The following is a 24,472-nucleotide window of genomic DNA, read 5'->3' as shown; positions in this document are numbered from 1 at the left end:
GATAAAAATACAGAGTGAATGGTAGAATTCTTGGCGGTGTGGAGGAACAGAAGGATCTTGGGGTCTGCATCCATAGATCCTTCGAAGTTGATAGGGTGGTTAAGAAAGTGTATGGTCAGGGAGGGCAGAGCAGTTGCCATACCAAGTCACGATGGATCCAGATACAAGGCTTTTTTTGCAGCGCTAAGAATTGGTGAAGGTTGACAGGGACATACCAAACTCAAACCTTCTGTCTCAGTGCTATCAGCAAAAGCCTTACCTTGGGTCCTCTGCTGGCGCTGTCCAGTTGAACGAGGACTTTATGAGGGAATCCAGCAGGTTGTGTTCCATTTGCAGCTGTCGATTAATATCCTTCATCTTCCTGCAGGGAATCGTAAACTCGTATAAAGATTGGTTCATACAAGCACTTACCTAAATGTTACAGAGACAATCCTTCTCCAAACTTACCTCTGCCAGGCCCTGTGCTTAGCTGAGAGCTCAAAGTTGGTCTAAATATCAAAGGAAGATATAACACGAATCAGTCAGGTCTCTCACACCCCCTTCCCGATGGTGCTGATGTTTATTATTTATAAAGGGATACTCTACAATGTGGAATAGGCCCTTCTAGCCGATGAGCCATACCACCCAGCAACACACCTAGTTAACTCTAGTCTAATCACAGGACGATTAACCTGCTAACCGGTAGGTCTTCGGACTGTGGGAGGAACCTGGAGCATCTGGAAGAAACCCATGCACACGTGGGGAGAGCGTACAAAGTTCCTTACAGAGGATGATGGAATTTAACTCTGAATTCCAACAGCCCCGAAATGTAAGGACACTGCACCGGTATGCTACCATGGTGCCATGTTCTTGGACTCTTAACTCTACCTCTTAGCTATTCTGTAAGATAGACCCTTCACCTCACAATCTACCTTGAGAGGTCAAGAGTCCATCTTAAAGAAAGCCAAGACCTTTTACTTACACATTGTCTGCCTACGCTGCACTTCTCTGTAACAGAAATACTTTATTCTGCATTCTGTTTTTGCTTTCCTTTGTTCAACATCAATGCACTGACGTGATGATATGATCTGGGTGGTACCTCAGTACAATAATAAACTCACAAATTTTATCCTGTTATCGTCACTTTATGAATGGCGGCTTGGAGATACATCTCTATCAAAGGAGGTGTAAGCCGATCCCTCCCTCTGCTAGCCTGCAGGTCATCCTTGGGCAAGGTGTAGCACCTGCTTAGCCCTTGATCAGGGTCACATGAAGCCCTGGTAGAGGTAGTGGATTGTCATATGAACAGCTGGTGCATATCACAAGCCCTGGTTATGCGACCACAGACTCCAGGCAGACAATCTCCGAAGAGTATTGATAATAGCTGTAGTCACCCATCTTGTGAAGACACTGTCCAGAAGAAGGCAATAGGAAACCACTCCTGTGGAAAAATTTGCTGAGAACAATCATGGTCATAGAGTAAGATCGCTCGCTGTATGCGGCACGGCACATAATGATTGTGCTGATATTGTCTCTTAAGCATTCCTTAAGGTCATACACTATACCACAGAACCAGTCCCTTTGGCCCCTCTAGTCTGTGCTGAACCATTAATCTGCCTTTCCCGTTGACCTGTACTCAGGCTTTGACCCTCCATTCACCTCCCATCCACCTACTTACACAAACTTCTCTTTAATTATAATCCAACCCGCATCCACCACTGGCAGCTCATTCCACTCTCTCACCATCCTCTGAGTGAAGAATTTCCCCCACAGGTTCCCCTTTCACCCTGAACCCATGACCTGTGGTTTTAGGTATTTTTTGCACAGTAGTAGATTACACCGGACTCTTTATCCGACTCTGTTGTTGTGCGACCGTCACTGTATTCATTATCACCATGGACACTGCTCACTCCGTGAACTTCACACCAGTAAGGCATTTCATCACACAATAGACAACAGAACAGGCTACACAAGATCAGGCCCTTTGGCCCACAATGTTGTGCTGAACTAATTACATTTCATTTTTTAATTTTGATATACATCACAATAACAGGCCTGGCCAGCCCAACTACACCCATGTGACCAATTAACCTATTAACCTGTTCATCTTTGGAAGAGATGTACACTAATAATTCCTAATCCCTTCTGCCTACACCTGGTCCATGTCCCTCCGTTCTTTACACATCATATGTGTTTATCCAAGAGCCTCTGTTGTAAATGCCCCCACCAGGCCTTCCCTCAGGCATTGCGTTGCAGGCATCCACCATAGAACATCGAGCAGTACAGCCCAGGAACAGGCTCTTCATCCCACAAAGTTGTGCCAGACCAAATAAATTAATAATCAAGTGGCCAATTAAACTAATCCCACCTGCCTACACAATGACCACATCCCTCCATTTTCCTCACCTTCGTGTGCCTGTCCAAGTGTCCCTTAATAGTCTCTAATGGATCTGTCTCTCCTAGGCAGCAGTTTCCAGACACCCACCACTTTGTGTAAAAAAATGTCTTTCACATCTCCTTTGAAATGACCCCTTCTCATCTAAAATCCATGCCCTCTGGTGTTAGATATTTCAACCCTGGCAGAAAGATATTGTCTGTCTACTCTATTTATGCCTCACATAAACCTCTTATCAGATCTCCCCTCAGCCTCCCCCTCTCTAGAGAAAGACATCCAAATTCGTTCAACACCTTAGCGGATGTAGGCAGGCAGGAACAAATGAGCTACTTGAGGAGTATAAGAAATGCAAGAGAACACTTAAGGAAGCAATCAGGAGGCTAAAAGAAGACATCAGGTTGCTCTAGTAGACAAGGTGAAAGAGAAAGCCAAGGGCTTCTACAGATACACCAAGGGAAAAATGAGAGCGAGACAAAATTGATCCTTTGGAAGACCAGAATGGTAACCTATGTGTGGAGCCAAAAGAGATGGGAGAGATCTTAAATGGATTTTTTGAATCGATATTTACTCGGAAGCTGGACACAGAGTCTGTAGATGTGAGACAATGCAGCAGTGAAGTCATGGACCCTATAGAGAATACAGAGAAGGAGGTGTTTGATGTCTCGAGGCAAATTATGGTGGATAAATCCCCAGGGCCTGGACCCTGTGGGAGGCTAGTGGAGAAATTTCAGGGGCTCTAGTAGAGATATTTAATACACCCTTAGTTATGGGTGAGGTGCCAGACAATTGGAGGACAGCTAATGTTGTTCAGCTATTTAAGAAAGGTTCTAAAATTAAACCAGGAAATTATAGGCCAGTGAACCTGACATCAGTAGTGGGAAAGCTGTTGAAAGGTATTCTAAGTGACTAGATATATCAATTTTTAGATAAACAGGGACTGATTAAGGATAGTCAGCATGGCTTTGTGTGGTAAGTCATATCTAACCAAGCTTACAAAGATTTTCTAAGGACGTTACCAGGAAAGTTGAAGAGAGTTGTCTACATGAACTTTAATAAAAGCAAGGCCTTTGACAAGGTCCTGAATGGGAGATTGGTCAAGAAGATTCAGTTCCTTGGCATTCGAGGTGAGGTAGTAAATTGGATTAGATATATACTTTGCGGAAGAAGCCAAAGAGGGTAGTAGATGGTTTCCTCTCTGAGGAGGCCTGTGACTAGGCCTATGAGGAGTGCCACAGGAACCAGTGCTGGGTCTGCTGTTGTTTGTTATCTATATAAATGATCTGGATGATAATGTGGTTAACTGGATCAGCAAATTTGTGGATGACACCAAGATTGAGGGTGTAGTGGACAACGAGGAAGACTTTCAAAGCTTGTAGTGGAATCTGGACCAGCTGGAAAAATGGGCTGAAAAATGGCAGATGGAATTTAATGCAGACAATAGTGAAGTATAGGACTTTTGGAGGACCAACCAGGGTAGGTCTTACATGATGAGTAGTAGGGCACCGAGGATTGCCGTAGAACAGAGGGATCAGGGATAACAGATCCATACTTCTTTAAAAGTGACATCACAGGTAGATAGTGTTGTAAGGAAAGCTACTGGCACATTGTTCTTCATAAATGAAAGTATTGAGTACAGGAGTTGGGATGAAAATGTTGAAATTGTATAAGTCGTTGGTAAGGCCTAATTTGGAGTATTGTGTGCAGTTTTGTTTACCCACCTACAGGAAAGATGCAAATAAGATTGAAAAGTGCAGAGAAAATTTACAAGGATGTTGCTGGGGCTTGAAGCTCTGAGTTGTAGGGAAAGATTAAATAGGTTAGGACTTTATTCCCTGGAGCGTAGGAGAATGAGGGGAGAGTTGATAGAGGTATACAAACTTATGAGGGGTCTAGATTGGGTTCATACAAGCAAGTTTTTCCCACTGTGCTGAAGAAGGGCCTTGGCCCAAACGTCGACTGTTTATTTTTTCCCCATCGATGCTGCCTGAGCTGCGGGGCTCCTCCAGCATTGTGTGTGTGTTTTCCCGTTGAGGGCGGGTGAGACTAGAACTAGAAGTCATAGGTTAAGGGTGAAAGATGAAATGTTTCAGGGGATCCTGAGGGGGAACTTCTTCACTCAGAGGATAGAATGAGTTGCCAGCAGAAGAGGTGGATGTGGGTTTGATTTCAATATAGGAATTCATTTTCTTGCAGGCATTCACTGTAGAACACGAAATACAATAGAATTTATGAAAAGCAGACAAAAACTGACAAACAACCAACATGGTGATACTGCTGTGTAGCGCTCTGTGTTCTGTGTTACCACGTACTACCTTGAGGTTCATTTTCTTGTCGACATTCTCGGTAAATACAAAGAAACTTAATAGAATCGATGAAAAACTGCACACAGCAAAGAGATAACGAAGCAACGTGCAAAGACAATGAACAGCTATGCGTAAACAAAGACTGACAAGCAACATGTCAAGGTAGTCCAGGGTAGGTAACTTGGTCAACATGGAAAGTTGGGCCAATGGACTGTATTTGTGCTGTGAGCCTCCATGAAGCCACTTGGATTGAATGGCTTCTTTCTATGTGATACCTGCCACCAGGAAACATCAAGGACCCCACCATCCAGGCCATGCTCTCTTCTTGCTGCTGTCATTGGGAAGGTGGTGCAGGAGCCTCAGGACTCACACCACCTGGTTCAGGAACAGTTACAACCATCAGGGTCCTGAACCAGTGTGAATAAGGTGTATGTATAGTACTATACTTTGATAATAATTTGATTTGAACTTACTTTGTCGGTGTGGTGAATTGTGTCCACAATCCCCTCAAATGGCTCCCTGACTTGGTGCATCAATGAACCTTTGAGATTTTATTCTTCTAACAAGGACAACAGCATTTCCAGGCTCCGAGTCTGTGTACATTACCCAGTGCTAAACCAGCCTTTTCAGTAGTGCTGAGCAAACTCACAAGATTGTGTAAAAATCAGCATGAATATGAAGTGAAAATAAAAACTCACAGGCTCATATTGAAAATCCTCCGACCCACGGACATGCCTATCCAATTGTTCAGTGATGTCTGCTCCTATATCTTCAGACAAAAAAAAACCCCAACAGAAATGACAGGCTCATTTTCTTTTTGCTTTGATAACTTAGCAGAAGGTTCAAATTACATGTCACTGAGATTCATTTTCTTGCAGGTATTCACAATGGAACAATGAAATACAATAGAATCAATGAAAAGCTACACACAAACAAAGCAACCAATGTACAGAAATTAAAAGATCACCTTATTTGTCAAATGTACATTGAAACATACAATGAATTGCATTGTTGGTGTCAAATCAAATCAGTGAGGATTCTACTGGGCAAGTGTTGCCAAGCTTCCAGTTCCAAAGTAACATGCCCACAATTCACTAACCCTAACCCGTACGTCTTGGCATATGGGTGGAAACCGGAGCACTCTGAGGAAACCAATGCGGTCACAGGGAAACCGTACAAACTCCTTACAGCCAGTGGTGGGAATTGAACCCTGATCAGTAATTGCCGTCTTATTCTGTAAAGCGATGCACTAATCACTAGGCAACCGTGCTGGTGCTCTGACTGGCAAAAGACATGAAGATTGGTTGTGGTTTTGGTAGAGAACAAGACATTCTTTAGCCACAGAATGAGACTGGTAAGCTGGCAAAATGGGCAGGAGAAATGGTAAATGGAAGTTACCTCTGTAAAATGACTATGGTAGTGTAGTGGTTAGTGTGATGCTATCACAGCTCAGAGTGTCAGAGTTTGGAGTTCAATCCCAGTGTCATCTGTAAGGAGTTACTGTATGTCCTCCCTGTGGAATGCATGGGTTGTTTTTCCAGGTTCTCTGGATTCCTCCCACAATCCAAAGACATACTAGGTAGGTTAATTGGTTGTTGCCTATTCCACATTGTATCTCTAACCCAGGGGTTCCCAACCTTTATTTATGCCATTAAGCAAAGGGCTGATGGATTCCAGGTTGGGAACCCCTGTGCTAGCTGAACAAATAGTAGAATATGTACTATGAGTGTTCAGGCCTTTGCGGTCTACTTAGAACAAAATCAATGGGACTACAGCATGGAAAAGACCCTTCGTTTATGCTAACTGTGTTGCCCAGTGAGCTGTTCTTACCTGCCCACATTAGCCCCAAGCCCCCCAAATCTCTCCTGTCCATGAACTGAGTGACTCCACGTGGAAGCAGTGCTTCACCGCACCAGCGACTGGGGTTCAATTCCTACCGTTGTCTGTATGTTCTCCCTGTGACTGCATAGGTCTCCCCCGAGTGCTCTGGTTTCCTCCCACATTTCACATATGGGTCGGTAGGTTAATTGGTCACATGGGTGTAATTGGGTATTGCAGGCTCATTGGGCTGGAAGGGCCTGTTACCGTGCCGTATCTCGAAATAAAACATCAGCAGATACTTACAGTCACACTTCATGGCCACTGTAATGTCGATGTTTACCTGTAGCTTGCTGAAATAAAACAAAACTAGTTTAGGAAATCAAATTAACAAGGGAAGATTAACTCAGTAAGTTCATCTCATACGTCCAGCCCTAACATCTCCCTAGCTTTCTTGATTCTCTTAAGATCCACCAATTTCTGTCTCACATATAATGAACTTCTGGGTGTGCCGCTCACCTCCTGAACGAAAGTCCCAGGGGATATCGTGCCCTCAGGGTTTGCACAGAAACTAGAGCAGGCCGCAAATTCTTCTACCTCGGCACGCTGTGGAAATTGAACCTCAGTGTATCTCAGATGTGTAAAGTGAAGCCATTGAGCATCCAGCATGAAGAACAGTGATATAATAGAATGTAGAGTTATGTATTAGTGTTACAGAGAAACCACCTAACAGGTAGTCAGATACGATTAGGAGTGGAGACTCAGCAGCGAAGCAGTAAGCCTATCATCCTAACATTTTAGAGAGCCAACGACCTGGATTCAATTCCTGCCCCTGTTGGTAAGGAGCTTGTACCATATATTCTCCCCGAAACCATGTGGATTTTCTCTGGGTGCTCTGGTTTCCTCCCACATTCCAAGGACGTACTGTTTGGTCGTTTAATTGGTCATGCATGTATGTAATTGTGGGGCGTGGGCCTGTTACTGTGTTGTATCTGTTTCAGGTTGGTGAGGTTTAGTAAGTTGTAAGCAAGCTATGTTGACACTGGAACATGGCGATACCTGTGGGCTGGCCCCAGAACATCCTCGAACTGTGTTGGTCGTTGACACGAACGATGTATTTCACTGTATGTTTTGACATTTTGATGTACATGTGAGAAATAAAGCAAATCTAATCTCTACAAGGGAAAAGATAAGGTACGTTAAGAGATGAAGAGTTCATCTGTAATGGAAACGAGATCTGTTCAGGAGCCTGATAATTGTGGGGCAGAGGCCTGGCGGCGGTCAAGGATCAAGATTCAACTTTATTCACCATATACACTCAGTGGCCACTTTATTGGGTGTACATAATAAAGTGTTCAGTGAGTGTATGGTTGTGGCCCTTTGCTGCTGTAGCCCGTCCATTTCAACGTGATGTGCATTCAGAAATACTTTCTGCACATCACTGTTTTAACACGTGGTTATTTGAGTTACTGTCGTCTGCTTGAACCAGTCTGGCCATTCTCCTCTGAAATCTCTCATTTACAAAGCATTTTTGCCCACAGAACTGCTGCACATTGAGTGTTTTTTTTTTGTTTCTCGCACCATTCTCCGTGAGCTGTGCTTGTAAATCCCAGGATGTCAGCAGTTTGAGATGCTGAAACCACCAGGTCTGGCACCAACAATCATTCCACAGTCAGTCACTCAGATCACAGTCCTTCCCCATTCTGATGTTTGGTCCGAACAACAACTGAACCTCTTGACCACGTCTGCATGCTTTTATGCACTGAGTTGCTGCCACACAATTGGCTGATCAGATATTTGCATTGATGAGCAGGTGTAGCTAACAAATGGCCATTTACATGTATTAGGAATTTGCTGTGGTGTCTTGGTGTGTCATACAATAAAGACAACAACTTTCAACAATTATAAAGAATTATATAAAAATACGGTTAGATGTTAAGTCACAAACAGAAGAAAATCTGCAGATGCTGGAAATCTGAGCAACACACAAAATGCTGGAGGAACTTAGTAGGACAGGCAGCATCTATGGAAAAGAGTTCAATCGACATTTGCAGCTACGACCCTTCAGCAGAACTGGAGAAAAAAAGATGAGTAGATTTAAAAGATGGGAGGAAGGGAGAGAGAAACAAAGGTGATAGGTGAAACAGGGAGGGGAGGGATGAATTAAAGAGCTGGGAAGTTGATTAGTGAAAGAGATACAGGGCTAGAGAAGGGAGAGTCTGATAGGAGAGAACAGAAGGGGAGAGGAGCACCAGGGGGAGGTGATGGGAAGGCAAGGAGATAAGGTTGAGAGAGGGAAAAGGGTTTGGGGAATGGCAGAGGAGGTGGTGTTGGGGGCATTACCAGAAGTTTGAGAAATCATCAGGTTGGAGTCTACCCAGATGGAATACAAGGTGTTGTTCCTCCAACCTGAGTGTGGCCTCATCACGACAGTGGATGGGAATGGGGAGTGGAATTAAAATGGACGGCCACTGGGAGATCCCACTGCTTCTAGCGGATGGAGCGTAGGTACTCTGCAAAACAGTCTCCCAATCTACAACTCATCTCACCGATATACAGGAGGTCACACCGGGAGCACCAGATGTGGAATATAATGTGCATAAATACGTAAATACCAGCATGTATTTATAATATAATCAGCATTATACCAAATGGTTTAAAGTGTTTACAGTTTAATGCAATGACTGAGGTAATGGATAGAAGGGAGTGGGGAGGTTAATTAAGAATGATTGATCAGATTTACTACCTGGGGGAAGAAACTTTTCAGTTGGCATGAAGTTTTTGTTTTAATAGCCCTTGAGCACTTTCCAGAAGGGAGTTTTTGCAGGATTTCCCCAGTCTGAGCTTTCGGGAAAGGCCGTTTGCAGCATGGGTGGTGCAATGATCCTCCTGCCATGTTTTTGTGGACACGTACAAGTCTTCAGTGACGGTAGGCTGCAGCCAGTGACCCTTTCTGGTGTAGGCCTTGGGAAATCCCACACTTATACCGCCCTGAAATAGCCCCTTCAGCCCGTCAATAGAACAGAGAGGAGGAAGTCCTTTAGCCAGAGGGCGATGAATCTGTTATTGAGAATATTTAAAGCGGAGGCTGATAGACCCCTGATTAGTAAGGGCATCGATGCTTGTAGCATTGCGGTTAAAATGACGCTATCAACACTATTACTGCTTAGGGTGTCAGGGTCCAAAGTTCAATTTTGGCATCCGTGGTAAGGAAGTTTCCTTCCTGTGTACGCGTGGTTTTCCTTCAGATGCTCTGGTTTCCTGCCACAGTCCAAAGACGTATCTAAATTGTTCTGTGATTAGGCTGGCATTAAACATGTGGATTGTTGGGGGAGGTGGGCTCATTGGGCTGGAAGGGCTGTACCTCCAATGTTGTATCTCCAAATAAAACAAAAACGGGAGAATGGAGTTGAGAGGGATAGTAAAGCAGCCATGATGGAACGGTGGAGCAGACTCGATGGGCTGAATGCCCAATTCTGCTCCTATGTCTTATGATTCCATGCCAGCCATTGGCCTTTGACTCTCAGGTCCCTTTTGTCAATTCTCCCTTCCACCTGCCCCCATTCCGATCACCTCCTGTTCCCAAGGCCTAAACACCAACCATCCACATCCAGACAATGCTAATACCCACAGACATGAAGGCACCATGGTCTTCAGGCTAGAAGATAGCGACGACCACAAGTCTGTTATCACAGTGACCTCAGTTTTGTCATCGTTAAGATCCACATTCTAATCACGGCCTGTTCACTTAATCTGAACCTTTAATTCCATGATGTACTGTTACTGTCTCAGATCTCAGGTAGTCTAATTTTATTTATTTACTTATTTTTATTCAGAGATACAGTGGGGAACAGGCCCTTCTGGCTCAACATCCTGCCGATTTAACCCTAGCCTAATCACAGAACAATTTATAATGATCAACTAACCTACAAACTGATACGTCTTCGGACTGTGAGAGGACAGTAGATCAACTGGAGGAAACCCACATATTCCACAAGGTCACGGGTTAAGGGTGAAAGGTGAGAAGTTAAGTGGAAGCTGAGGGGAAACTTTTTCACACAGAGGGTTATGAAAGTGTGGAACGAGCTGCTAGTGCAAGTGGTAGATGCAAGCTTGATGTTAACGTTTAATTTTGGATAGGTACATGGATGGTAGGGGCAAGGAGGGCTGTGGCCTAGATGCAGGCCAATGAGTCTAGGCAGTTTAAATGGTTCAGCATGGACTGGATGGGCTGAAGGGCTGGTTTCTGTTTTGTGTTTTTCAATGACTCTTTAAATCTAACTACTGTGCTGATGCTCTCTGGGCTAATATATTCTGAACAAATTAAAATTGGTTTACAATTTACAGAATATTAGCTCCCAGTGTATTCAAAGGATATTAGTAGAAATTTAGATTTGGTAACTGTCTTATTGTTGAAACATGTAGTGAGTTTGGTTTGCATGCCCATCCAGGAAGATCACTGTGTACATACGTACATCAGGGTCATGCAAACAATAAACAAAACAATGCAGAATATAATCACTAACACATGAGATTCTGTAAAACCCAAGTAACATTCTCAAGTTCCTGGATGTCAACAGCTCTGAGGATCTATCCCGGGCCCAGCATATTGATGTAATTACAAAGAAGGCACAGCTGTGTCTATATTTCACTGGGAGTTTGAGGAGGTTTGGTATGTCACCAAAGACTTGCAAATTTCTACAGATTTCCTGTGAAGAGCATTCTAACTGGCTGCATCACCATCTGGTATGGGTAGGGGGCAGGGCTACTGCACAGGATGGAATTAAGTTGCAGAGAGTTGCAAGCTCAGTCAGCTCCTTCATGGGCACAAGGCTCATTCAGGACATCAAGTAGCGACGCCTCAAAAAGGTGGCATCCGTCACAAAGGACCCAGGGCATGCCCTCTTCTCATTGCCACCATCAGGAAACCTGAAGGCACACACTCAGCGATTCAGGAACAGCTTCTTCCCCTCGACCAACCAATTTCTGAATGGAGATTGAACCCACGCACATATAACCATAACAATTACAGCAGGGCAACAGGCCATCTTGGCCCTTCTAGTCCGTGCTGAACACTTACTCTCACTTAGTCCCACTGACCCACACTCAGCTCATAACCCTCCATTCCTTTCCTGTCCATATACCTATCCAATTTTACTTTAAGTGACAATACCAAACCTGCCTCTACCACTTCTACTGGAAGCTCGTTCCACACAGCTACCACTCTGAGTAAAGAAATTCCTTTCCTTTTTCGTTATTTAAAATGAATAAACAGATAACTAATCCCATAGTCAAGTATACATTACGAATTTGGTTTCAATTTCGTAAATTTTTTGGCTTGAATAAGTTTATGCTGTCATGTCCTATAGTATCTAACTACTTCTTTCGGCCTTCATCTATAGATCAAGCTTTTCTATTATGGAAAACAAAAGGTATAACATGTTTTCGTGATCTGTTTTTGGATGATAACATTATGTCCTTTGAACAGCTATCTAATAAGTATAATTTACCTAAAACCCATTTTTTTTTAGATATTTGCAAGTCAGAAATTTTCTGTATAATGAATTAAAGTCTTTTTCGAAAGAATGTCCATTGGACATTACAGAAAGAATTTTAGCCCTCAATCCTTGTCAAAAGGGTTTAGTAGCTATCATTTATAATATGATTATGAGTGTACAGCCAGATGTATCAGAAAAAATTAAGAAGGAATGGCAAGAAGAATTGCATTGTCCTATATCTACTGAGCAATGGGAAAAAATTTTGTCATTGGTAAATTCATCCTCTATTTGTGCTAAACATGCCCTAATACAATTTAAGGTTGTACATAGAGCTCATATGTCTAAGGATAAACTTGCTCGATTTTATTCTTATGTTAATTCAACTTGTGACAGATGTCATTCTGATGTTGCTTCATTGACTCATATGTTTTGGTCTTGTCCTTGTTTACAAAATTATTGGAAAGATATTTTTAATATTATTTCAGGAGTTTTAAATATTAATTTCCAACCGCATCCTTTTACTGCAATTTTTGGTTTACCAATGATAGATAATAATCGTCTATCTGCTTCATCTCAACGACTGATTGCATTTGTTACATTAATGGCTAGAAGATCTATTTTATTGAATTGGAAAGAAATTAACCCTCCAACTGTATTTCAGTGGTTTTCTCAAACTATTTCTTGTTTGAGTTTAGAAAAAATTAGAAGTGTGGTTTTTGATTCTTCAGTTAAATTTGAGGAAACTTGGAGACCATTTATTCAACATTTTCATATGAGTTAAATGGTCTGATCCTAAACCTTACTGTTATTATCCTTAAGTATTTGGATGGAGGTTCGGAGTTAGCGGCACTACTGTATGTATTTAACATTATGCAATTGCCCATGTTGGTTAGTTTTTTTAAAAAGTTTTCTTTTAGTTTTTTTGGGGTTTTTTTTTTCTCTTTTTTGATTCTTTTACATTAATACTATGAGTTTGGGAGGCTTTATATATTGATTATTACATATCTGATTGTCTATTTAAACTATTAATTATGTACTCTCAAACATTGTACTCATATTTCACTTATGTCTTTCTTAAAATTAATAAAAAGATTTAAGAAAAAAGAAAGAAATTCCCCCTCGTGTTACCCCTAAACTTTTGCCCCCTAACTCTCAACTCATGTCCTCTTGTTTGAATCTCCCCTACTCTCAATGGAAAAAGCCTATCCATGTCAACTCTATCTATCCCCGTCATAATTCTAAATACCTCTATCAAGTCCCCCTCAACCTTCTACGCTCCAACTAATTCACTACTTTTTTTCTTTTTGTGCTACTTACTTAATTTAAATTTATACACATTTCTTATTGTAATTTATAGTGTTTTTATATATTGTAATGTACTGATGCCGCAAACAGATTTCACAACGTATGCCAGTCATATTAAACGTAATTCTGATTCTGATCTGCTGAGTTGCTCCAGCAATTGGTGTTGCAGACTGTATCGCTATGGCTACAGGGAAACTACAACGGACAGGCAACCCAGGAAACACTCACTGGGTCAGAACAATTGGAATTTTTATGCCAGTTATTGGAAGAGGATGATTCCCATTTTTATGGTGGACTGTAATTACCCAGCTCAATGCCCCTACCTGCACAATGCAACAGACGCGGGGAAGATTCTGTGGGCAATGTGACATCATTCCTTCATTGCCGTTGATTCTAAATTCTGCTTTTTAAGACCATTAGACATAGGAGCAGATTTGGCCATTTGGCCCATTGAGTCTGCTCCACCATTTCATCATGGCTGATTTAAGAACTTAAGAAATAGGAGCAGGAGTAGGCCATCCGGCCCATCGAGCCTGCCCCGCCATTCAATAAGATCATGGCTGATCTGTCCATAAACTCAGCTCCATCTACTTGCCTTTCCCCTCCATATCCCTTAATTCCCCTACTATGTAAAAATCTATCTAACTATATCTTAAGTATATTTAGTAAAGAAACCTCAGCTGCTTCTCGGGGCAGAGAATTCCACAGATTCACCACTCTCTGGGGAAAAATGGTTTCTCCTCATCTCTGTCCTAAATCTCCTCCCCTAAATCTTGAGGCAATGTCCCCTAGTCTCACCTACCAATGGAAACAACTTTCCTACTTCTATCTTATCTATCCTTTTCCACTCGGTTTAGTGTCATCAGCAGATTTTGCTATTCGCCACTCAGTCCCCTCTTCCAAATCATCAGTGTAAACGGTAAACAGCTGCGGGCCCAGCACCGACCCCTGCGGCACCCCACTCACCACTGACTGCCAACCAGAGAAACACCCATTCATACCAACTCTGCTTTCTATTGGTTAACCAATCCATTATCAATACCAGTACACTTCCTCTGACTCCATGCATCCATATCTTATTTATGTCTTTTGTGCGGCACCTTATTGAACACCTTCTGGAAATCCAAGTATACAACATCCACTGCACTGGTTATGAAATTTAATTTCCCTCTCGACCCCATTCTCCTGCCTTCTTTCCATAATCTTTGATACCCTGACTAATCAAAAACTTACCAACCTCCACTTTAAATATATCCAGTGACTTGGCCTCCACAACCATCTGTGGTAATGGTTTCTTCATATTCACTACCCTCTGGTTGAGAAATTACTCCTCATCTCTGTTCTAAATAGACATCGCTCTATTCTGAGACCAAGTCCTCTGGTCTTAGACTCCCACCATAGGAAACGTCCTCTCCACTCTGTCCAGGCCTTTCAGGATCAGATTTATCACATTACATCGAAACATGCAATGAAATGCATCAAACTAAAGATGTACTGAGGGTAGCCTGCAAGCATTATCAGACACACACGCACACCTCCAACAGCAGGACAGGTCACCTCAGATTCACAGATTCACCGACACTGGAACTATGAGTTCCCCACTGAACTTACAGCCAGATGCCACTGAAGTGTGGTGGTTAGCACGATGTTATTACGGCTTGAGGCATCAGAGTTCAAAGTTCCGTTTTGGCACCATATGTAAAAGAGTTTGTACATTCTTCCCATGTGCATGAGGGCTCCTTGTTGCAAGGGCATGGCTGGGGACAAACCCAGGTGCAAGATACAGGCGCTGAGGCAGAGTCATTAGGCATTAGCACCACTGCGAACGGAGACCCGGTATCCAGGCGAGTCTTTATACAGAGACAAGGTTCACATGGAGAGTCCAGGAGATGACGCAGAACTTAGAACGGACAGTCCTAAACAACCATGAAACGAGGTTACTCATACAAGAGTTGACCAATGAGCTGGCAGTTCCTTGTTGTGATTGCAGGGTTTTTATCCTGCAGTTACTGATGGGAAGCAGGTGTATGTAATTTGCTGAACTGGGAATGATTGGAAATCAGGCCAGGGGGTTAGGGCCCAATTAAAGAGGTAATGGGGAATTGCCAGATGGGGCCATGACACGCCTTCCATTTCCCTCCCACAGTCCAAAGACGTAGCAGTTAGTAGAGTAATTGGTCATTGTAAATTGTCCTGTGATTAGGCTAGGTTTAAATAGGTGGGTTGCTGGGCATTGCAGTTTGGTAGGCCGGAAAGGCCTGTGTCACTAAATAAACAAACAATTTTTGCAGACTCACAGATCCAGGTCTCCAGCCAATGGGCTTCAGTTTCCAGACTTCTGATCAACCTTCGGGCTTCAATGTTCAGTATTGACTGCAGGACTTATCAGTTCTTGTTTCCTCCAAAAACCCCATAGTCTTCCTTTGTCACTGGGACTGCAGTGGTTCAAGAGAACAGCTCACTGCCACTTTCATAAGTGAGCTGGGGAGGAGCAAGCAATGCTGCCCTTGACTGTGGCCCCCAAAACCCGTGACGGAGCGTCTGCGCTTTCCGTTGCCTTGGGAAAGCAGCCATCACAGAGCCCCTCCCAGCGCAGACATTGTCTTGCCTCCCCTCCTCACTGGGAAGAGAACTGTACCACTGGGCTCAAGTGCAGCTTCTTTGAACGGACCTCTTGTATGACGACGATGAACTGAGTTCTAGGGAAAGGTTCAATGGGTTAGGACTTTACTCCCTGGAGTGCGGGAGAATGAGAGGAGACTTGGAGGTATTCAAAATTATGAGGGGTATAGATAGGGTAAATACAAGCAGGCTTTTTCCATTGAGGTTGGGTGGGACTACAACAAGAGGTCATGGGTTAAGGGTGAAAGGTGAAATACTTAAGCAGAACTTCTTCACTCAGACGGTGATGTGAGTGTGGAATGAGCTGCCAGATGAAGTGGTAAATGCGGTGATTTCTGCACTTGGATAAGTCCGTGGATGGGAGGGGTATGGATAAATAAGGTCCAGGTGGAGGTCGATGGGAGAAAACAGAATAACAGTTCGGCATGGACTAGATGGGCCAAAGAGCTTGTTTGCTGTAATGCTCTATGATATCTCCAAATCTACCTTGTCCTAGTCCTTGCACCTTATTATCCGCCTGCAGTGCACTCTCCGTGACTCCATGGGTTCCTCCCGGTGCTCTGGTTTTCCAGAAACGTGCAGGATAGGGTTAGTAAGCTGGGCATGCTATGTCTGCCCGCCACTGCCTGTAAAGGTTTGAACGTTCTCCCCATGACCGCCCCAGGTTTCCTTTATTCCCTGGAGCATAGAAGAATGAGGGGAGATTTGATAGAGGTATATAAAATTATGATGGGTATAGATAGAGTGAATGCAAGCAGGCTTTTTCCACTGAGGCCAGGGGAGAAAAAAACCAGGACATGGGTTAAGGGTGAAAGGGGAAACATTTAAAGGGAACATTGGAGGGGGGGGGCTTCTTCACACAGAGTGGTGGGAGTGTGGAATGAGCTGCCAGATGAAGTGGTGAATACGGGCTCACTTTTAACATTTAAGAAAAGCTTGGACAGGTACACGGATGAGAGGTGTATGGAGGGATACGGGTCAGGTGCATGTCAGTGGGACTAGGCAGAAAAATGGTTTGGCACAGCCAAGAAGGGCCAAAAGGCCTGTTTCTGTGCTGTAATGTTCTATGGTTCTATGCTCTGGTTTCCTCCCACAGTGCAAAGATTTACCAGCTGGGAGGTTAATTGGTCGTTGCAAATTGTCCTGTAATTAGGCTAGGGTTAAATCGAGGGATTGCTGAACAGTGGGGCTCAAAGTGCCGAAAAGGCCTGTTCCCTGTGTATCTCAATAAATAGAGAGATGGATAAATAAAGTAATTTTTAAAATGTTAGCACCGGGAGTATGGTGATATTTATAGGCTGCTCAGTACAATCCTCACTGATTTGATTTGACACAAATGGTGATCTTAATCTTATTTTATCTTAAGTGCCCGTGTCATTCCTAACTCTCCGAAAACTAATGTAAGGAAACATCTGTAAATTGTACCTGGACGTATCTGTGTCCACTTGGTAGCTGTAGTTAATCCAGGTGTTGCGGTAGTAACGGTACTCTCCCACAGTTAGTGCAGATATCAGGGCGAGTGTGAGCAGAGAAACTACAAAGAAAGAACGGAGGGTAAATTAGTGAACCTTCTGTACAATCCAACCATCTTCATTTGTCAGATGGAGTTCCTCAGACAGAATATAGAATTGATCTTTTGATTGAACATAGAAGAGTTCAACACAAGAACAAGCCCTTCACAAAAGCTCACCAATATCTCTACTTTCTGAGGAGGCACCAGCCTCCCACCATCAAGGATGTATATATACCAAAAGGTGCTGGAAAAGGCCAGTAACATGATGAAGGGTCCCACCCACCCTGCTCAGGGACTGTTTGTCACACTCCCATCAGGGAGGAGGCTACATAGCATCCATACCAGGACCTCCAGTCAAAAACAGTTACCTTCTCCAAAGGGTTAGTCTGATCAACACCTCCACCCACTAACCCATCCCTCCACACCCCCCAACCACCACTACTCCATCATTTCCTGTCAGTCACCTTAGTGCAGACACTCCTGTACCTAATGTCACTTTATGGATGTACAACCAATCTAGGAATATAGGCTATCTTATGTATTTATATTTATTGTATTTTTTATTATTGTATTCTTTATCTTTTTTGTTTTATTTATGCCACATCAGAGTAACAATTGCTTCATTCTTATTTACACTTGTGTACTGGAAATAACTTTAAACAATCTTGAATGTTAAATCTTATATCTTCAGCCCACGTCATCTGCATTGACCATGATGTCAAATTAAATTAGATTAGCTTTATTTATCACATGTACATCGGAACATTGGGCCTGCACAGTGAAATGTGTCATTTGTGTAAAATCAAATCAATGAGGGTGTGCTGGAGTAAGTGTTGCCATGATTCTGGTACCAATAGAACATGGCCTCACTCATTAACCCTCACCCTTTTTGCAAAGTGGGAGGAAACTGGAGTACCCAGAGGAAACCTGCTTGGTCACAGGGAGAACATACGAACTACAGGCAGTGGTGGAATTGCATCCCAACCTAATAGGTGGTACTGTAAAGGGATGCATTAAATGTTACACTACTGTACGGCAATTTGAATGTGCAGGGATGTAAGAGGCTGCACAGAGTGGTGGACTCTGCCCAATAATCACGGGCACGTCGTCCCCACTATTGGGAGCATCTAGAGGAAGGGCTGCCTCAAGAAGACAGCTTCCATCATCAGAGATCCCCTCCATCTGGGCCAGGCCACTACCGGACAGGAGGTACAGATGCCTGAAGTTCCACACCAGCAGGTCCAAGAACAGCTACTTCCCTTCACCCCTTTGGATCTTGAACTGATTGGCACAACCCTAATCCCCACCTCAGAATAGCAACACCAAGAGCAGCTCGATCACTTTGCACTACCATGGCGGTTTGGTTCTAATTGTGTTCTTTCTTGTATCATTTGGTATAATTTATGTTTAATTTCTGTTTTCCGTGAGAGTTTTGGTTATCTGATGCTCTGTGCCCGAGATGCCACTGCAAGTACGTTTTTCATTGCACCTGTGCATGTACATACAGTCTGTGCAGAAGTTTTAGGCACGTACATATAGCTGGGGTGCCCAAGACCTTTGCCCAGGACTGTATTTGTCAACGTGGAGCAGAGAGTGAGTTGGTAAATCTGGCAGGAACAAATGATGCTGGGAATGGTGAGGGTGGAGCGCTGCGGGAGGGGTGTGGGACAGGTGGCAGAGAACGAGCGTCAGGGGTGCAGACATATCCACCCTTGAGACACCAGGCAAGGTCATTTGATTTCAAACAATTGGTTTATGGATCATTACAGAGTGTCTCTCTGGTACTTCCCATTCCCTCTCCTCTCCCTTCCCCTTTTCCCAATCTCCTTGCTCCCTTCCCACTCTCAGCCCACAATAGAGACCCATATCAGAATCAGGGTTATCATCACGCACATATGTCATGAACTTTTTTTTTGTGGCAGGAGTACAGTACTGTGCAGATGACAATAAACTCGACTTTGACTTTGAAATTAAGCTAGTCAGGTCTGCCTGTACGTGGTCTTTCTATTCCCTGTCTGTTAAACTGCCTAGCCAAGTGCCTAGTGTTATTTTGAGGTCTAACAGACACCACCTCCAAGAGGAGCACAACCTTGTTGTGATTTGGTGGTTTGTGTGCCTCAAAGATCCAGAGAGCTATGTTGGCTTTATGCCAAACAGGTCAAAGGCAGAAGCCAGGCTACAAGTGGTCCACCGAAGTTCCAGGTTTGGGATTCACCCTGACTGGTGAATAAAATGTTATGGAAACAGTAATGAAGAATTCTTCTATGGACAGATAAACAGACCTTCACTGCTGTCCCAAATGCCAGCAACATTACAGGAAATAAGTACCAGACACCAGAACTCGACTCTCTTTTCTGAAGCAACACACACAAAGTACTAGAGAAACTCAGCACATCGGGCAGCATCTATTGACGGGAATTTCCGGTTCTTCCTTCCTCACTCATATCTATCTATCTCTTTCACTTTCCCTCTCTTACATCCGCCCCATCTCGCTCTCTCTCTGTCTCTCTTACTTCTTTCTGCCTCTCACCTCTCCCAGTCTCTCTCTCTGTCTCTGTGTCTCTTACCCTCCCCCATCATTTGTATCCATCCTTATCCTCTTCTTACTCTGTCACTCACTCTTTCCCATTCTTTTCTTCCCTTTTCTTTATCCCGCTCACCCTTCACTCTTAGCACAGCATGGAACAAATGTGCATATTGTCTCCTTTTATCAGCTTGCCGTTTCCCAACAAGAGACGGGACCGCATCAACTGCCTAGTCACTCACACCAAGACATTCGAGTCTGCCTGAGAGAGTATGTGCAGGGGTGAATAAACCAAAGACCATCTCCTGGTCAACACAAGAGTCCACAGACGATGGAGGTCTGCAGCAAACAGCAGCCTGCTGGAGGAGTTCAGTAGGCCCAGCAGAGTCTGCCGGGAGAAAGAAACCGTGGAAGTTTCAGGTCAAAACCCAGCACCGAAACATTGACAATTCCCTCCCCACACAGAAGCTGCTCAACCGGCTGAGCTGCTCAGCAGATTGTCCATGGCTGCTGACTTCAGTTACCTGCCTTAAGCAAGAGAGTCTAAACCAAATACGTTTGAATAACACTTAATTAATTTGCACCTTTCAGACAAAAGGGAGGTCCTGGGTTAATACACAGCTCAGAAAATACAATAGTGGTCTAGTTGCTGTCAGAATGCCCCCGAAAGGGTAAGGGCTCGGAATGCCCCCGAAAGGGTAAGGGCTCGGAATGCCCCCGAAAGGGTAAGGGCTCGGCACAGTAAAGGTGTTCTGAAATATGCTTTGTTCACCTGCTCCGCCAGTGATGGAGGTTTCAATGCAGACATCAGCGACTTTTGGAAAAGCATCCAACTCTTTGATGGTGCTGGAGGATATCTTTCTGCTGAATCTCCTCCTCATATTCCAAGCCACGTCTTCTTCTAAAGTCTCGTATTCCTTTTATCGATTCACCTCTTCTGGTTAAATTCTGTTCGCAAATTCCTTGTTGCTTTTGTAATACCGGGAAATGCCAAAGAAAGATACTGCAAACTCTCTCCCAAACCATTAGCCCGACAATGCAACGTGCTATTCCAATTCCATTCAAACCATCAAAAACGTCTCCTGGACTGAGTGTTCAGGAAACGTTTGCATCCGGGAGAAGAGGATCTGGTAATTCTGATGATGAAACATTCTCACAGTTCGAAGTTCAATGTTCAAAGTGAATTTATTATGTGTATGTCACCAACTTCTACTCTGAAATTCTTTTTCTTGCAGACATTCACAGTAGAATAAAGACATACAATAGAGTCAATGAAAAGCCACACACCGTCATTGCAGGAGTGACCTCTCTCCCTCACAGCTGGGCGGGAGCCTGTCCGAGAGGTCGAAGTGTTGGGATGGACTGTAGTTTTTGATTGACTCCAGATCAAGATCTCTTTGGGGGCTTTGCTTGCATGATGGGGTGTGGGGCTTCTGCCGGTACACATGGGGGGAGGGAGGCTTTGGATTCTGTCATTTATTCAATGGGGTTTGTTGTTTTGTGGATGTCTGTGGGGAGTAAGAGTTTCAGGTTGTATACTGTACATTCTCTGAACCATTAGAACAAAGATTGACACAGTCAATGTGCAAAAGACAAACTGTGCAAATACAAATAAATAAGTAATTGGTACTAAGAACACGAGTTGTAGAGTCCTTGATGGAATACTCTAAGATACTGCTGGCAGTTTACGGTGATGTTTTGTGGGCAGCTGGAGGTAAAGAAGACAACTGTGCAGGGAAGAGGACAGCTGGCTCCCATCTCAATATTGGCACACCAGGTGACCAAATGACATACATTAACTGTACAAACTGTTTCTGCTCAAACACAGCTTGTTCTGTGGGTAATGTAAAGGAGGAGATTGCTGAACACGATGCCAGCAATCTGTTTAAAACAGTTTGAATAAGGCGTGGCAAGAGAAACCTTTGTAATTTTCATTGTGTACTAACTCAGTGTGAAGAAGCATTATCTGTGCAGATGGGCGTGTTTAAAATCTGGGCGGTTTTTATTTATTTAAAGTTCTTTTTGAGATACAACAGGGTAACAGGCCTTTCTGGCAATAAGCCCGCACCATCTCATCACACCCATGTGACGAGTTAGCACCCGGAGGAAACTACACAGTCCTGGGGAGAATTACAAACTCCTTACAGGCAGTGGCGGGGATTGAACCCGAGTCGCTGGTCCTTACAGGCAGTGGCGGGGATTGAACCCGAGTCGCTGGTCCTTACAGGCAGTGGCGGGGATTGAACCCGAGTCGCTGGTCCTTAAAGGCAGTGGCGGGGATTGAACCCGAGTCGCTGGTCCTTAAAGGCAGTGGCGGGGATTGAACCAGAGTCGCTGGTCCTTACAGGCAGTGGCGGGGATTGAACCAGAGTCGCTGGTCCTTACAGGCAGTGGCGGGGATTGAACCCGAGTCGCTGGTCCTTAAAGGCAGTGGCGGGGATTGAACCCGAGTCGCTGGTCCTTACAGGCAGTGGCGGGGATTGAACCCGAGTCGCTGGTCCTTACAGGCAGTGGCGGGGATTGAACCCGAGTCGCTGGTCCTTAAAGGCAGTGGCGGGGATTGAACCCGAGTCGCTGGTCCTTAAAGGCAGTGGCGGGGATTGAACCCGAGTCGCTGGTCCTTAAAGGCAGTGGCGGGGATTGAACCCGAGTCGCTGGTCCTTAAAGGCAGTGGCGGGGATTGAACCCGAGTCGCTGGTCCTTAAAGGCAGTGGCGGGGATTGAACCCGAGTCGCTGGTCCTTAAAGGCAGTGGCGGGGATTGAACCCGAGTCGCTGGTCCTTAAAGGCAGTGGCGGGGATTGAACCCGAGTCGCTGGTCCTTAAAGGCAGTGGCGGGGATTGAACCCGAGTCGCTGGTCCTTAAAGGCAGTGGCGGGGATTGAACCCGAGTCGCTGGTCCTTAAAGGCAGTGGCGGGGATTGAACCCGAGTCGCTGGTCCTTAAAGGCAGTGGCGGGGATTGAACCCGAGTCGCTGGTCCTTACAAGCAGTGGCGGGGATTGAACCCGAGTCGCTGGTCCTTAAAGGCAGTGGCGGGGATTGAGCCCCACCACCGGCACTATGAAGTATTATACTAACTCCTGTGTTCACTCAGCCAATGAAAGCAAGATTCACCAACTTCAAGCATCAATGTGGCATGCTCACAACCTACTACCCCTAACCGATACTTCTTCGGAATGTGGGAGGAAGCTAGAGCACCCGGAGGAAACCCACACGGACAAGGGGAGAACAAACAAACTCTTTGCTGACAGTGTTAGGAATTGAACCCTGATCATTGGCGCTGTAACAGCATCATGCTCACTGCTACACCATCACTGAGATAAGGCCATGGCAGAGGACTGGGAAAGAGCTGCAGGACGTTGCAAACTCAGTTAGCTCCATCATGGGTACTAGCCTCCCCAGCATCCAGGATGTCTTCAAGTGCTGATGCCACAAAAAGTGGCATCCGTCAGTAAGGACCCCCCATCGCCCAGGACGTGCCCTCTTCTCAATGCTTCCATCAGGGAGGAAGTGCAAGAACCTGAAGACACACACTCCACATTTTAGAACAGCTTCTTCCCTCTGCCATCATACTTCTGAATGGACAATATAACAAACATAGAAACACAGAAAACCTACAGCACAATACCGGTCCTACAGCCCACAAAGTTGTGCTGAACATGTGCCTACCTTAGAAATTACTAGGCTTACCTATAGGCCTCTATTTTACTAAGCTCCATGTACCTATCCAAAAGCCTCTTAAAAGACCCTATCGTATCCGCCTCCACCATTGTTGCCGGCAGCCCATTCCACTCACCACTGACTAAAAACTTACCCCTGACATCTCTGTACCTACTCCCCAGCACCTTAAACCTGTGTCCTCTTGTGGCAACCATTTCAGCCCTGGGAAAAAGCCTCTCATCATCTTATACACCTCTATCAGGTCACCTCTCATCCTCCTTTGCTCCAAAGAGAAAAGGCTGAGTTCACTCAACCTATTCTCATAAGGCATGCTCCCCAATCCAGGCAACATCCTTGTAAATCTCCTCTGCACCCTTTCTATGGCTTCCATATCCTTCCTGTAGTGAGGCGACCAGAACTGAGCACAGTACTCCAAGTGGGGTCTGACCAGGGTCCTATCTAACTGCAACATTACCTCTCGGCTCCTAAATTCAATTCCACGATTGATGAAGGCCAATACACCGCATGTCTTCTTAACTTCAGAGTCAACCTGTGCAGCCTCTGGACTCGGACCCTAAGATCCCTCTGATCCTCCACACCGCCAGGAGTCTTACCATTAATATTATATTCTGCCATCATATTTGACCTACCAAAATGAACTTCACACTTATCTGGGTTGAACTGCATCTGCAACTTCTCAGCTCAGTTTTGCATCCTATCAATATCCCGCTGTAACCTCTGACAGCCCTCCACACTATTCACAACACCCCCAACCTTTGTAATCAGAGTAAGGGTCTCAGAACAGATCCCTGACACACCCCACTGGTGACAATGAGCCCATGAACACTACCTAA

At 44.5% G+C, this 24,472-nt stretch overlaps 1 protein-coding gene across 1 annotated transcript in view; it reads right to left on the bottom strand.

The window, feature by feature from the left end:
- The window catches only part of LOC140729745 (endoplasmic reticulum-Golgi intermediate compartment protein 2-like), a 47,625-nt gene extending 26,596 nt beyond the window's left edge, over nt 1–21,029 (bottom strand). The window contains exons 1-6 of the mRNA XM_073049904.1: nt 20,730–21,029; nt 17,346–17,454; nt 6,802–6,848; nt 5,376–5,446; nt 448–488; nt 260–361 (exon numbers count right to left, since the gene is read on the bottom strand). Coding sequence (XP_072906005.1) covers nt 260–361; nt 448–488; nt 5,376–5,446; nt 6,802–6,848; nt 17,346–17,454; nt 20,730–20,838 — 479 coding nt within the window. The 5' untranslated portion in view covers nt 20,839–21,029. The remainder of the gene's footprint in view (nt 1–259; nt 362–447; nt 489–5,375; nt 5,447–6,801; nt 6,849–17,345; nt 17,455–20,729) is intronic.
- Nucleotides 21,030–24,472: the final 3,443 nt, after the last annotated feature.

This window comes from Hemitrygon akajei, chromosome 6 (assembly GCF_048418815.1).
Source record: "Hemitrygon akajei chromosome 6, sHemAka1.3, whole genome shotgun sequence".
Taxonomy (NCBI): domain Eukaryota; kingdom Metazoa; phylum Chordata; class Chondrichthyes; order Myliobatiformes; family Dasyatidae; genus Hemitrygon; species Hemitrygon akajei.
Note: the sequence above shows the minus strand (reverse complement) of the source record. Positions and strands in the feature narration are given on the sequence as shown.